Below are 16,069 nucleotides of genomic sequence, written 5' to 3'. Positions count from 1 at the left end.
ACTGCCCCCTCCCTGCCACCCCGCCCGCACCGGGAGCAGCAGCTACCCTGGGCTCCCACCGCAGACCGTGCGCCGTGGAGCAACCGCGGCCCCTTCCAGACGTCCCCTGCCCACCTACAAGCCCTCTCCATCCGAGCTGGCCGACCTGCTGGCGCACCGCCGCCCGCCTGGAGACTCCACCGACCGACACTCCAGCTTCCCTCCACGCAGGCTTTGTGGGGTGTGCTCACACCCTACTCCCTCGAACCACCAACTCAGGACAGTCGACGAGGCTCATCTTCCCCCGATGCCCCCGCCACCTCCGCCTCCTCGTACCTGAACGTGCCCAGTGGGGCTCACCCCTGTGACCCTCTGACAGGACGGACATTCCTTCGCAAAACGAACCGGCCCTTGTGGGCCTCACCACCAAACAAAATGAAAACGCCCAACAGCAGCAGCGCACAGGACAGACGCAGAGGGGGCGCAGCCCACGGCCCCCAGCCCCAGCCCCAGCCCCGGGCCAGTGGGCACACTCACCAGGAGCTCGATGTCGCCGTCGGAGCCTTTGTAGTCCTCCAGCACGGCCGCCTCAAAGCCCAAGTCCTCGATGAGCCCAGCTATCTCCAGTGGCTGGATGACCTCCGGGTTGTACTTGACCTCTGCCTTTCCGGCCATCAGGGCCACCAGCACGGAGAGAATACCTGAAACCACAGAGCTACAGCTGTGACCCTCTAGTGAGGTCCCCAGGTGGTCAGCGCAGCCCAGCAAACGCCCCACATCTGCCCCAAGGTCTTTGGAACAGTGGCTCTCAAACTCGGCTGCACACGAGGGTCGCCTGAGGGGCTCTGAACCACCACCGCGCTGGCCTGGCCCAGGCCCGATGAGTCAGAGTGTTCAGGGAGCACCAGGTATCTTTCGTTGAAGCTCCGCAGGCGAGTCTAATGTACAGCCACGTGTGTAAGCCGCTGTTCTAGAACAATGCTTCTCATGCTTTAGTGGGCACACGAACCACGTGAGGACCTTATTGAACAGCAGACTGGTTCAGCGGTCTGGGGGACGTCCGAGGTTCTGCCAATGAGCCCAGCTCCCAGGCAATGCAGGCACTGCTGGCCCAGGGGCCCCTTTGGGTCAGACTCTAGAAGACATGGCTGGGTGCATGCGCCTCAAAGCAAGAGACCCAGTCTGCAGCTAGCAACCGCTGCTATGTAGCAGGTATACAGGGCCCAGCAGAAGTTAATACCTGCTTTGAGTGTGGTCGGTAGGGTAATAATACGTGTGTGATGATTTATAGGTTTAATTTGAACATGTTGCCTAAACTGTGTGATGGTGTGCTTGAGTGTGATGCTGTTATGTGATAGAATCACATGCCTATGACTTTGTAATAAAAGATTTCGTAACAAAAAAAGGGGGCGTTACTTGTGCCGGACCCTGTACAATACTTTCCAGTCACTTTCAGATAAAGAAAAATAACTTTCAACATGGTTTTCCACCCTGTTTTCCAGTGTTTGATCACGTTCAGAAGTGAAAAAGAAACCCCACTGACTCTGGCCAACACCTTTGTGTTAGTTTAAGGGGTTGGGGGGGTGGGGCGAGGCACACGGTTCATCCAAATGGATGAAAGCCACGATGTGCTTTAGGAAAACGCCACACGGGACGAGAACGAAGGATGCGGGTCAGGGACAGCGCACAGGCACCAAGGGACGGGTCGGTTTTCCGGGCAGCCAGTCCGCGGGTGACAAAGGGGAGCCCCGGAACGCCTCGCCGTGAGCGTGGTCATTCTAAGGCTCCGGGAGGTGCAAGAGAGGCGGAAGAAGTGCCATCCCAGCCCAGGGCTGGCTCCTGGAGCCAGGAGACAGGCCGGAGAGACACGGGAAGTCCCGGGCATGAGGAAAAAGTTCCCTAACTCGGGTGGCAGAGGAGGGTCATGGTTAAAATACTTCCCGAACAAAAAGTCGAGACGGGGTTTTTGCTGCACGTGCAGGTTTAAGAGAACACGGGAAATGCGGTTTGGGACAGAAGACTTTGCCAGGTCCAGGCACACTGCCGTTTCCCGAGACGAGGAGACGGAACATCTGGAACCGGGACTTCCCAAGGCACAGGCTGTGCATTTGCTCGACGGCGAGAGGGCGGCAGGGTCGGAGGAGAAAGGCACAGACGCCAGGAGGACAAGCGCCCTGAGGAGACCGCCCACCCAGGGGACCTGCCGGGGGCTCCACCCTGGGCTGCACGCTGGCTTCCCCACAGCCAACCTGGAGACACCTTTTATCCCAGGCAAACTGAACGCCCCTCAAAGAACAGATGCCAGCAGCCCCGGACATCAGACAGACACGTATCCTGGGTGTGACAGGAGGCCCGTGCCACTGGGCCCTGGGGGCTCCAGATACGCGAGGTCCGTGGTGACCAGGCAGGGAGCGCCCGCCGCACAGCGCTGCCCCGCCAGCCGCTGCGCCCCCGGGGGGAAACGCGGGCGCGGGCCTCTCACCAGCTTCCTTCTGCAGGCTCCTCTCTATGGTGGACACGCAGGACGCGCAGGTCATGCCTGTGATCTGCAGGAAGCACTTCTGCGGAGCCTCTGGGGCGGAGGCTTGCGGCAGGGGCTCCGCCTGGAGGCCAGGGCTGCACGCCGGGGGGGCCGTCCCGGCGGGGAGAGCCACCTCCTGCCCGGACACAGGCGTGCCAGCTGCCGTCTGCGCCGGGGCGTCCGCCGGCCTGAGCTCTCCAGCCGGGCTGCCGGAGCCATTGCCTGGAACGAAAGGTCAGAAACCGGTCAGAGCAGAACGACAGACAGTTGGGGTTTTCTTCACCGCAGCCGGTGCAGGCCTGGCAGCGTGCAGCTGATGGTGCTTCCCATCAATGTCTCGCTCTGCCCAGCACCAGGGACAGGGGCGCACGGCCACAGACGCGAGGCCTGTGCCGACACTTCGAGTGAGGAGAGTTCCAGCCAGATGGATGCCCCAGTTACAGGAGGACAACACTGAGGGGGACTCACCCGCCACTCTGCAAAGCACACGCGTGACCCCCTTGAGTCTTCAAATAGCTATGTGGTAAAGACCGCTACCGTTCCCATTTTAAATAATGTCACCCAAACCCCTCGGGGCGTAAGCAGTGAAGCTAGCTAGCTTTGAGCCAGGTCTGCTTAGCTGCAGGACCCGTCTGTTTCACTGTGGTCACCTTCTAACCAGCAGAGGTCCGCTCTCTCCCCATCTCTCCCCAGGACAATCAAGACGACCCCAAACACCTTTACTCAGCTGTGTGTCTTTTTCTCCTTGTCTGCAGAAGTCCTGCCTGTATTCCAGACCCGACTCCTCTGCCAGGAGGAGGGCTGAACGGCACGTTATGGCTCCTGGTCTGTGGTTCGGGTTTCCCTCCCACCTAACGAGGTCTCTTCCGATAAGAGAGGTCCTCGATTTAACGGGCCCAGCTCGGCAATCAACCAAACGACGTCTGTGATCGGCGCATTGTGCTATTTCAATGTATTTGTCTACATCAACACTGTGAAAGTACTCGTGATATGCTCTTCTAAGTGCCTATTATTTTTAATTATTATTTTTTAACCCTCATCTAAGGATATGTTTACTGATTTTAGAGAGGAAGGAAGGGGGGTGGAGAGAGAGAAATATTGATGGGTTGCCTCCCACACGTGCCCTGACCGGGGATTGCACACACAACCCAGGTATGTGCCCTGACCGGGAATTGAACCCACAACCTTTTGGTGTATGGGATGATGCTCCAACCAACAGCCCCCGGCCAGAGCTAAAAGCTTTATTATTTTAATAAACTTCCACGTTCAGGCCTATGATATACTTCAAATTAACTTCTGTGTGTGAGGTGGCAGTCGAGGGTAACTTCTTCCCACCGGGGTACCCTGCTGATCCCGCTCCACACACGAAAGAGGGCGTCCTTCCCCCCCCCCCCCCCGAATTCCGAGGATGAGGGTGCGGGCCTTCTGGGGGCCATGATCCTGCCTTTCACCCATGTGTACAGTGGTGTGGGCAGCTCTCTCAAGCGGTAAGGACACTCCAGGAGGTCACACTGTTTTGGTGACACAAACTACCTGCGAGAGCATGCAGAAAAGACAATCACGCCCTGTGATGATGAAACCCCGCCGGCAGACCCACAGCGGCAGAAGACACAAGTTAGAATTAGCCCGTATTGACAACAACGGACAGTGACTTCTAAGTCCCCCTTCTGAGTAAATCTCGTATCTCGGGGTGTTCTGCTCATTTTCTGAAATGCGCTACAGCTGCTTCTGCTCACATTAAGAGTCCGGCTGGTTGAAACTTTCGGTCCGTTTGTGGAAGACACCCCCCCCCTGCTGGGAGCCTGGCCTTCCAGGGTCCCGACCGTGTTGATGCAGAGACTGTCCCCTCACCCACGGGCACGGGTCGCCCTCCTGGACTTCATCATGGTTCAGAATGACTCCACGCCTGGAACCTCAGACCCACAAAATCTATTCTATGGCCGCCTCTTAACACTCCGCCTCCCGTACCCACCCACCCTCCGACATCTGTCCACCCCCTGCCCCCGCGGTTTTCCCAGTCCATCACCCGTTTCCTGGATTCACCTGCCTTTCCGCCCAGGTAGTACGGCCAACAATTCCAGTGATGTCTGTGCTACCAGAGAATCTCACCTCCACTAGCCTGTAACTTACAAACTGCCATTCTTCAACACTGAGGTAGGACTCAGTTAAGTTCTGGGCTTCCAGAGATTGTGAAAGAAAGTTAAAATAAATTAACAAAGACCCAAACAAGCTCATGCTCCTGGGACCTTTATTAATCTACGCCAACATTATGGTGGGCCATGTAAATTGATTAGGCTTTCTGGAGGTCTCCTTGGCAATATGTATTATCTAAAACAATACCCCTAACTGTGTGGTACTCAGTAGGGGCACAATAAATATTTGTAATGGAATTAAGTAATGTTTATACCCTGTGACCCATCATTTACACTTTCAGATATTTAATAATTAAGTACCTGCACAAAGGTTTAGTCTTGCACGATGCCTGTCAGAATTATTTACAATCACCAGCACACAGAGCAGGTGGACGCGATGTCAGAGGGAACTAAGTTGGGGCACCTCCGTGTGATGGAGTGCTGTGTGGCCACAGAGAACGTGGCGCTGCAGACGTAAGGATGGAATGTAAAAGGATGATTATGATAAATTGCAAGGAAAAAGAGATCACAACGCTAGGTACGATACAAACCTACACATTTCTAAATACAAATTGCAGGCGCTATGCGCTGAAGTGAACCGTGTGGACTCTGGGAGAGGAGAGCTCCAGACAGGGAGGACAGTGAGCAAGACCCCGGGTGAGAACATGCCTGCTCCGAGGAATCTGAAAGGGTCAGAAAGGTCATGGGTGGTAGAGGGAGCCTGTGGCCCCCGCAGGGTGGGATGTTACCCAACGAGATGGGCGGGTTTGGGAGCACCAGCAGAACAGCACGTCTCTGTGAATGCTGGCAGGGGACACACCGCAGGGCTGAAACCCAGGGAGCAGGGGCTCTTCCGGGATCCTGGGGGCAGTGGACAGCGGCGCCTGGGGCACGCCTGCCCGTGGGCCTGCGCTGCCTCCTCTGCCCAGGATGCCCGACGAAACCCCAGGCCTTCTGAGACCCCAGCCAAGCCCCGCCCCAGCACCGCCTCCGCCAGCACGTCTGGGGGAGCCCCACAGCCCGACGCTGGATTTCCTTCCAAACCCCAAGCGCACTTGACCTCCAGTAGCCCCCTCCTCGTCTCTGGGACCCGAGACCCCCGTGAGGACACAGACGGGAGGCGCTGGACCGCCTCTGAGCACGTCGCGGCAGCCAGCACTGCGCCGGGCCGGGAAGACCCTCGCACGTGGGTGTGCTGAGGGTGGCCTCGCACACGCACAGCAGGGAGAGGCCCGTGTGACACAGGACAGATGGCTTTTGCTCACACTTCAGTGACACATCCATCCACCTGTCCACCCACTCGGTCGTTCATTCACAAGAAAACAGTTCCCACAAGACTCAGCGAACAGATGCGCAGCTGCTTTCCAGACGGAAGCCAGGGCTACCTGCATTCTCGGCTGTCAAGTTGTAGCCGCGCAGAAGCCTTAGTTTCGTTCATCTGGCCTCTTATTTTGAGGTTTTTTTTTCCTTTGACTGGAACTGTCCTCACCCATCGCCCTGACTCGCCCACCTCCCTCCCCCTTGCCTAACCACGGAGCCTTCGGGACGACCAGGCTCTGGTCTGCCCGTGGGAGTCTCAGGGCAAGGTCCTGCTCTGCTGACCACAGGGACAGAGTTTCCCACCCAACGGGAGACAGTGTGGGGGCCTCAGCTGTGTTTTTGCTTCCGACCCAGGAAAGCGAAAGAATCTGCAGAACGAATCCCTGTGAAGTAGGACAGATCACCTCCATGGCTGATGTCAAGACCAAGGGTAACGATCAGCTACCCCGACCCTGGCACCCACCAGTCAGCAGAGACGACCCCGGCTCTCTTTGTCACCACGATTAACAAGTCTTCTCCATACGATCTGTCCGTCCCCTGGAAGCCATCGGGGAGCCAGGTCTGTGAGCACGAGCTACCTGTGACTCTGGGCACGGCGCCATCCCCTGAATCCATCCTTCCTCTCTTGGCCGCGAACTCCTGTTCGTGTCTTATGGGGCTTGGGTGCGCATGGGCAAACAAGACCCCTTCAGCCTGGTAACACAGTAAGCTGGCTGAGCCTCGAAGCCTGGCACTTGCCTATCACTCTCAGACCCTTCCCTCCCCTCGCTCTCTGCTCCACGGTCAAGGGTTCTGTCTCCACCAACCACTTTTCCCAGGCGCCCTGTCAACTGGTTTCTGACTAAATTTGGCACGTGGGAGGTAAAAAGTGGGAAATGAAGCCCTGGCCAGTGGGGCTCCAGTGGGTTGGGCGTTGCCCGCAAACCCAGAGGTCGTGGGTTAGATCCCTGGCCACGGCACAAGCCCGGGTTGTGGGTTTGGTCCCCAGTGCGGTCCCCAGCGCACAAGAGGCAACCAGTCGATGTTGGTCTCCCTCTCTTTCTCCCTCCCTTCCCCATCTCTGGAATCAATAAAAGAAAAAAACATTTTTAAAACTGGTGGGAAATGATAGTAGAGAAAGGAGGAAAAATGAGCATTACCCATCTGTCCGCTGGGACCCCACCTCCTGGTCACAGCCTTTCCCTGCGTAGTGGCAGTGTCACCAGCTGCCACCGGGAGACCTTGTCCTGGGCTCTTGGAACGCCCCTTCCTCAGACTCCCCTTGGTGGGGGTTGGCTTCTGCTGCTGTTGATCTCTTGGGCTGGGTTTCCTTCCCACTGTTTGGCTTTCAGCTCTTTAGAATCTCTGTAAGTACCGTATCTTGCAGTGTACAATGTGCACTTTCATGCCCACATTTTTGAGGAAAAAATAAGGATGTGTATTGTACACGGGTGGTGCTAATTCTGTATCTATATACATGTTTGTAATTCTTTATGCTTACGCATTCAAGTGTAAGTCTAGAAAGCAATGACAATATCTGTATGCAAAATAATACCCTGGAACGTGGTCATCGGTTTTGTTCTATAATATAAATAAAAAACTGAGTTACAACATTAAAACGAAGGATTTTTTCCCTGACACGTTGAAGCCAAAAACTTGGGTGTGTATTACACAGGGGAGCGCATTATACACAGCAAAACACGGCAGTTCCCCGGGTTAAAGCCCTCCGCCGGGCTGCCCTGGGACCTTCGGGGACCGACCCACCATGTCCTCTCTCGTCTCCGTCACAGACTCCCACTCGTGCGCTGGGAGCTGCTTCAAAGGAGAAACAGCAAACCACTTGGTTTGAAGACTGTCCCACAGGACTTCCTGCTCAGTCCAGAATGAACCATCACATACAAACGATGCCTTTCTCACATTAAGTGGCCACCAAGGGCAGTCACCAGCACACTTCTGGTTCATCCGAAACTAAGGCGGACAGGTACAGCACAGCATGTCCAGCTAAAGCGGAATTTCACATAAACAATGAATAGCGTTTCAATTCAAATATGTCCCGTGCAGTTTCTGGAACATACTTCTAATAAAAAACTATTTGTCATTATCTGAAATTCAAAGATAGCTAGGTGCCCCACATTTTTATTTGGTAAATCTGACGCCCTAAATACCTCTTAGGATGAACACGGACTCTCATAACCCTGGCCAAGAAAAACCACTGCTTTTTCTTTTAGGTTTAGTCAAACCTATTATGTACTTCAATGCAAATTTCCTGTCACTGCCAATAACCTGACCCCACTGTTGGAAGATGTCAGACCTCATGCAAACGGAGCAGATGATGTCTCACCTTTGAGTGCGGGGTTTCCTGCTCTATTGTGTTTTTCTTATTGATTTTTGTTTAAAAAAAACACACACAGACAAAAAAAACAAAACAAAACAGAAAGAGAAGGAAGAAACACCTCCCTCCTGAAACCTGGCACAAAGACGAAGAAGGGCCGTGGAAGGCCCCCTGCCCTGCCCACTCCCTTCAAAAGGGGGGGGTTGGGGGGACAGGAAAGGAGTGAGCCTCAGCAAACTGCCCCAGGAGAAACACCCCACCTGGAGGTGGTCAGGAAACGATGTGGGACGTTCAGTGCAGCTGCCCTGGCTGCGGCCCGCGGGCTCCCCCACGAGCTCCCCGCAGTGCCCAGCCGGCCTCTCCGCTCCAGCGCGAAGCTCCGGCCGGAGGCTGAAGAAACCGCCCCAGTCCGGCCTGCATTCGCACTGACCTGCGGGGCCTGTATCTCGGGATCCAAACAGTAAAAACATCACCACCCGCCCCACCGTTCCTCACAAAATGTCCCTCGCTCCTTCCTTATCTTCAGCCTCTCTCAGCCGCCCCTCCGTCCCTCCGTCCCCCCAGGCCTCAGCCCCTGCGGGCCGGCACCCCCTCTCCACCACGCAGGCAGGCAGGGAGCCTCTCCCAGCTAACCCTTAGCTTCCTGACCCTCTGGCCTTATCCCTAGGACTCCACCCTCTCCTTGGTCCCTTGTCTGCAAGATCTTCTTCCTGCAGGTGGCCCTCCCCATACAGTGCTGTCCCATTCCTCCCCGGCCCCTTCCCCCTCACACTCTTCCTGGGTCTTCAGTCACCTCCCTGGGCTCCCACCACTCAAAGGTGGGAGCCCCACTCACCCCAAACATCAGAACTTGTAAGCCCAGCCATGTTCCAGCGTCTACCTCAGCAGGGGCTCACCCAGGCTCTCCCTCTCCTCCCTAGCCTGCCCCCTCCCCCCCACAAGCCTAATCTGACCCCAAGCTTGGTGGCTGTGACCTGAGTGTCCTCCAGATCCGTCCTTGCTCTGCAGCCCTCACACCCCATGCCTCACCCCGCCCCCCTCGCTGCCCAGACCACATGGCACCCGACAGGTCCTCTGCAGCAGCATGGGAGCTGTGCTCCCTCAGCTGACACCCACCGCTGACACCCCCAGCCTCCACGGGAAAGCCCCCCTGCAGCGTGAGGCTCGGGCCCCCCGTGAGGTGGCCCGGGCACTGTCCCACCACTCTGAGTCATCACTCAAGCTGTAACCGAAAGGAAGTCCGGCCGCCTGCCACTCTGAAAGCCGCATTTGCAGGTGCCGGGCACCTGGAAGACGGAGGTCTCACATCTCAAAGCTCACTGCCCTGGGAAGGTGAGGGACTCAGGTGTCAGGGCCTGCCCCCAGGAGGATGGGGGACCCAGGTCTCAGGGCCCGTGTCCCCCTCTCGGAGGAGGCAGAGGTTTCTCGAAGGAGGGAGAGCGGAGCGGAACTCAGAGCTCAGGGAGGGGCTGCGGAGTGCTCCGCGTGCGGGCGAGCACAGGCCATTCCGGGTGAGTCAGCGACGGTCCGGGGCGGTCGGGCTGGTTCGGTCGTCCAGCTGCACGTTTCCCTGGATTGACGTCACCCTGGCCCCACGGCTGAAGGTCAGCCCGTGGCCCGGAGCTGGGACGCCTGAAGGCTGGCGTCTGTACCTTTTGAACTGAGTTTCTAGGATTCCCAGACAAACCCGCTGCTTATCTACGAACTGTGCATCAGTCCCTCAGCCCCCACAGAAACAACCTCAGAAGGACGGTGGGGCGGGAGGTCAGAATTCCCCACCGTCACCCAGCCCCTCCAGCCCCCAGCACACCTCACTGCCTCTGGGGCCTTCAGGCCCTGGCCCAGGACGCTTTGTCCCGGTCACCTCCCCCTCCCGCCCCGCCCCTGCCCATCATTCCCACTCGCCCTCCAGAGGAGCCGCTCCTGAGCCCCGCAGCTTGGCGCCCCCGCCTGGGCCCCCCCAGAACAGGACCTGCCCCTCCAAGCCCTGCCCTGGGAACCCCACACCGCAGCCTAAGTTCCGGGGAGACACCGCGGGGCCCGCACTCAGCGGCGCACAACTCGTGGTCCTGGCGCTCGGCGGAAAGGATGCTGTGTCCCGTGCTGGGTGGGTTCCCGTGGGAGGAAAATGCACGAAGGTCGGCAAGTGAGGGGCCAGTGAGAGGATGGGGGGTGGGCAGGGATAGCCACAACCCTGCAAACCCTGTCGAGTGAGGTGGCGTCAAGGTACACGGTCACCAGAGTCACCTTCTCAGCGCCATCAACCGGGAGCGGGGGAATCATCCCCAAACCCTCCCCTAAATTCCCACTTCCAAAGGAATGGGCTGCGGGCGGAGAGAGTAAGGCCACGTTATTTTTATAGTTTCTAGTTTACCGGAGACATCTTCAGGGAAAGGGAGGTGAGTGCCGTGGTCAGAGAGTGGCCCGGAGTCCCTGCTGTCCTCTCTTCAAGAACAACCCGCCCCCGAACCAGAGTTCTGCTCAGAGCAGGAGACAAACACCCAAGGGCCTCGGCGTGCGTGTCCCAGCTAGGGGAGGCACGATCTGAGCACGTGGACACCCACTTCCCCCATGCAGGAAGCCCAGCACCCGAGGGCCCTCTGCGAACTCCGCCCCCCACGGGAGGGAGCGAGCGCAGGCCCACGCGGCAGCTACGCACCCGAAACGGCGGAGGCCTGGAAGCCCAGGTCTTCCACGGCGGCGCGGAGCTCCTCGGGGTCGGTTACCGAGGGGTCGTAGAGAATCGTGGCGGTCCCCTCCGCCAGGGACACGGATACGCGCTGCACCCCTTCCCTCTGGGAGAGCCGGCCCTCGATGGACTGGACGCAGGATGCACAGCGCATGCCCGCCACAGCGAGCCCCAGGGTCCGGCCTGCGCCTGGCGCCTGGCTCCTCCCGGCGGGGGCGCGACCCGCGGAAGACCTGTCCCCCGCCCCGCTTCCTTCTGCTCCGTCAGCCAGGGAAACCTTAAAGTTCCCGGGTGGAAGCGCCTCGATGGCCTTCTGCAGCGCCTCTGGGGTGACGCGGGAAGGGCGGTACTGGACCCGCGCGGTTCTGCTGTCCAGGGACACTCGAACGTGCTGAACCCCTGGGAGCTGGCCGATGTTCTCCTCGATGTTGCGGACGCAGGACCCACAGCGCATGCCGTCGACTCTCAGCTGCAGGGTGGCCACCGGGCTCCCCGGGGGCTCCGAGGCCTGGGAGCTGCTGACGTGCTGGTTAGAAGGGGGCGGTGTCTTTGGGTTGGCGCCCTGTAACCGCCCGATATCAATGCGCCCCAGGCTGACCGGGGCCACTTTGTTCTTGATGACGGCTTCGAATCCAAGGTCATTTACGTGGTCCCTGAGGTCCTGGGGCCCGATGAGGTAAGGCTGGTATGTGATGACAGCCTCCTGGCTGCCGAGGGACACCCGGACGCGCACCACCCCCTGCAGCTTCCCGATCTTGCCCTCTATGGAGCTGACGCAGGACTGGCAGGTCATGCCCTCCACCCGGAGCTTGACCACGGCCTCCGGGGCCGGCGAGGACCTGAGAGGCCAGGAGTCGGCCCTCCCCTCCGCGATGCTGGCCCCGAAGCCCATGTCCTCGATGTGGCAGCAGACCTGCCGCAGGCTTATGACCGACGGCACGTAGTGCACCGCCGCGCTGCCGTGTTCCAGGGAAACCTGGACGCCCACGACGCCTTTCAAACTGGCAATCCTGCCCTCGACAGACGCCGCATTCGACTGCCCGGTCAGGCCCGAGAGGCTGATGGTGCCGGTGGCCGTCTGCAAAGGGCTCGCGCCGTCCAGGCCGCCGTCGTAGCCGGCGTTGTCGAAGGCAAAGCTCTGCTTCATGGCCGGGTCGCAGGCGCGTGCGGGCACAGGCAGTTTGGCCAGAACCTACAAGGAAAAGAAATAACTTTTTTTTTATCCTCAATGCTAACGTTCTTCTAAAATATCCCCGCTTGTGTGGCCCCGAGAAAATGGAAAACAATGTCACTGGTGTCGGAACGTCCCCAGAAGAGCACACGAGCGTACAATGCAGAGAAAGAAAAAGGAGCGCGGTTCATGACAAGCGAAAGGCAGAGGGCTTCTCAACATACGGAAACCCGGTTACGGGAGGCAGGTGGCATTCCCAGCTCACTGCGGTGCCGTTTGCACCACGCACCTCGGCGCCCCCGACCCGCCTCTCGGAGCCCGCGGGAGGGTCAGCTCCCTGGAAGGCAACTCGGCGATGCCTGTCGAAACTACAAGTCCACAGACGCTCTGACCCAGCAGCTCTGCATCTAAAACTTTGGCCAGTAAACATACATGTGTTCGCGTGTGAAAGGAAGCACACAGCAAAGGACTTGAAACAGCACACATGTCTGTGAGTAAATTACCGCACGGCCACACAGCGGGATACTGTCCTGCTCTTAAAAAGAATGCGGCAACTCTGTAAATACTGAAATAGGCTGATACCCAATACAGCGCTCAGTGAAAAAGCGCAAGGCACAGGATGCGTGGTATTTCAGTTATCTGTGGCTGCACGACAAACCGAATTCAGTGGCTCACAACGAATGTGCACAGTTGTTCGGTTTGGACAGGGCTCCGTATGGAAAGCCTGCTCTGTGCCACGCAGCATGTCCGGGCATGGATGGCTCCCGGCGAGAGGCTCCCCCTCTTCACAGGCTCTCCTGTCCCAGGCCTGGCAGACGAGGCCGGCTGTGGTCTGGAAGCTGCTGGCAAAGACCTCAGTCCTCTTGCATGGGGCCTTTCCACTGGCAGGTTGGGGACCTCACAGCTGGTGGCCTGTGGGTTCTGACAGGGCGTGTCACAGAGTGCATGCCCAGAGGACAGGCCCCAAAGGGCAAGCACTTAGGGAGCCTGACCCCGCATCACATTTCCTAGTTCGCTGTGGGTCGAAGCCAAGTCGCACGGCCCAGGCCCAAGCTCAGTCAATATGGTAGGGAATTACATAAGGACTTAAGTACAGGGAGGTGTAGTTCATTGGGAAGCCCTCCAAAATAACTCTGCCGCAGAAGGCCGACATTACGTGTGGGAGGAAAAGGCACAGATGCTCAAGCAAGCCTGGATGACCTCTGGGGGAATGGGTAGGAAGAGGGGAAGGGGATAGAGTGGGGGGGGGGGGTTAGGGGCTGGGCGCTGGAGGGAGCAGGTGGTGCCTGGGGCCAGGGGCGGGAAGGAAGAGTTACTTTTCACTGTACAACGTCCTGTGCCTTACACAGGTGCTACCAAGTTCTACTCGTTCATTTAAAAATTAAAATAAATAACATGAGCATAAAGGAGATCCAGAACAGGGACCTGATGGTAATAGGTATTAATGAAATACATGTTTAACTGGAAAAGATGAGGGAAAAACTAAGAAAAGATCCAAAGACATTCTCTTTAACACAGTGCCTTAACAAGCAAAAATTGCCTCCTTATAACGAGACCTAATCCTCCCTCACCCAGTCTGCTGGAAAAACACATTTCTGCCCAACTTATTTTTCTTGCTCTTGGGTTTAGCTACAACTCACCAAACCCCCAATCACAACGCTGGCTCTTAATCCCTGGATTACTGACTCGATGTTCCTGCCAAAGGGGTGTGCAGAAGTGCTGGGAGCTGTTTGTTTGTGGCAAACGATACCCAGAGGCCCCCTTCCCGACAGGCAGGTTTCTAACGACAAGCAGGTACGGAGGACAAAGCTTCGCAAGTGACAGGACTTTACAAAACACCCGAGCACCTGCGGGGTACGGGCCATCTCCTCACAGTGGCCAGCTGTTTGGATAGTTTGTGTGCACACACACACACGTGTGTGTGTGTGTGTGTGTGTGTGTGCATGCGTGCTCTCCATTCCACTCTTCAGACGACCGTTGGTGGTAAAAGCTCTCACAGAATGAGTTCAAACAAACACGTGTGGGTTTAAGGGTTCGTCACACAGTCACACTCGAGGGAGAGTGGGCCCCGGACACAAACTGTATGCCCGGGGAGAACCTCGGGGAAGCCCCAGCATTCCTCTATTCTCACCGAGTCACACGCACTCCTGGGGGACAAACACCTGGGACTTGTGCAGGCCAACACCAGGGTGTGGAAGAGCTCTTGCCCACTGTAGAATTTTTAACAAACTATTATCATACTAGGCACTAGGATTAGAAGGGACTGGAAACTCAAGAGGAGAGAGGGATTTCAGAGGAAAACCCAAAATGAATTTCTATTCTTTGCTATCTCTCTAGGCGCCCAGGTCACATGGGATGTGCTGAGAGTGCCAGGGTTAAAAAAAAAGAGAGAGAAAGAGAGAGAGAGAGAGAGAGGTAAAGGAATAGATGCTGTTGCCACCCCAAGAGGGGGCCAGGAAAGGAGAAAATAAGGCATCCAGGCAGGCCAGCCTGGTGTGGAGAAACCGGAAATGGCGTGGCAGGTTCTGATGAAAGTTTTCAAAGCCCGGCTGGAATTCAAAGGCCCAGAAGTGACAGGTCTTGTAGACAAGAGCTGTGGTCACAAGTCAAAGAGCAATGCCACCACACACACGACGGGAGACCACCGGCCACTTCTGCCATCTCTCAGTCCCACCCGGCTCCCCTCAAACCGGGCGCCACCTGCCCACTTGCCCTTGAGATTTCTCCCACTCCGCAGGGTAACACCCTTAAGCACTTCCACGCCAAAAAAGGTAAGCACATGTGTGGCTTTTCCCATACAAAACCCCCACCCCAGGCAACTCTGTGTTCCCGAACTCTCACAAATTCAAAATACAGAAAAGCCCTGACGTTTTTCCTGTGTACACACGCCCCATGATAGCAAACAGTTAAACACCCTCAGCGCCGTCTTATGAGGACGACATGTCCCCAGCGCTCACTGTGATTCCATCAGCAGGTGTTCTTATCGCCGTTTTACTGCTGCAACAGACTCGCAGACTTACCCCAGGCCACGCATCCATTTAAGTAACAGCTGGAATTTAAATTACACCAGCTTAAAGTCCAGCATGCTCTTTAAAACACACACACACACACACACACACACACACACAACAACTCTGGAGGTTACTTTTCCTTTTTTCTTTTTAGTCACACTAATTACAGGAAGAGGCTACCATGCGGAAAAGCAAAAAGAAAGCTCAGAAAAGCAGCCCCGGAGCAGCTCCGTCCAAAGTGAGTGCAGCCGCCCGGCCGCCGGCGACCCAGCCCGGCCTTCCTCCCGTGGGGTGCTGCCCCCTCTGGCCAGCTCTGGAACTTCAGAACACGCTCGGCAGAAACCGGGGCTCCCTCCGCTCCCTTCAAAGCTCTGACTCCAGGGCACTCGGGGCAGCCCCGTGAGCAGGGCGGGCAGGGCACGTGTTACACCTGCACGTGTGCCGACTCACAGGGGTACACACATGTCAGTAATAGTCCGTGACTTTGAGGCTAGTCATGGGTAAGCTAGGAAATCCTGATTTTTTTTACTCTCTTTATATACAGGGTGTGGCAAAAAGTAGGTTTACAGTTGTTCTCATGGAAAAGAATATGATAATCAATAAATAATGATACACGAATAATATAAGAAATAAATGGTGTTTTCATGTACTCACAAGTGTAAACCTACCTTTGCCCTACCCACCCTGTATTTTCCAATTTTTAACATTTAAATTAAAAAAAAAAATGCCCTGGCTGGTGTGGCTCAGTGGACTGAGCACCAGCCTGTGAACCAAGGGGTTGCTGGATCGATTCCCAGTCAGGGCACGTGCCTGGGTTGTGGGCCAGGTGCCTAGTTGGGGGCGTGCAAGAGGCAACCAATTGATGTATCTTTTGCACATCAATGTTTCTCTTCCTCTGTTTCTCCCTCCCTTCCCCTCTCTCTAAAAATAAATAA

At 56.8% G+C, this 16,069-nt stretch overlaps 1 protein-coding gene across 2 annotated transcripts in view; it reads right to left on the bottom strand.

The window, feature by feature from the left end:
- Nucleotides 1–16,069, bottom strand: part of ATP7B (ATPase copper transporting beta) — a 52,608-nt gene that overhangs the window by 21,168 nt on the left and 15,371 nt on the right. For both annotated transcript variants that reach the window (XM_036011220.1, XM_028526533.2), the window contains 3 exons: nucleotides 10,923–12,144; nucleotides 2,462–2,722; nucleotides 517–680 (listed from right to left, as the gene is read on the bottom strand). In XM_036011220.1, the coding sequence (XP_035867113.1) occupies nucleotides 517–680; nucleotides 2,462–2,722; nucleotides 10,923–12,099 (1,602 nt within the window). In that variant the 5' untranslated portion in view covers nucleotides 12,100–12,144. The remainder of the gene's footprint in view (nucleotides 1–516; nucleotides 681–2,461; nucleotides 2,723–10,922; nucleotides 12,145–16,069) is intronic.

The sequence above is a fragment of the Phyllostomus discolor genome, chromosome 11, assembly GCF_004126475.2.
Source record: "Phyllostomus discolor isolate MPI-MPIP mPhyDis1 chromosome 11, mPhyDis1.pri.v3, whole genome shotgun sequence".
Taxonomy (NCBI): domain Eukaryota; kingdom Metazoa; phylum Chordata; class Mammalia; order Chiroptera; family Phyllostomidae; genus Phyllostomus; species Phyllostomus discolor.
The sequence above is the reverse complement of the archived record's forward strand: the minus strand, read 5'-3'. Positions and strand labels throughout refer to the sequence as shown.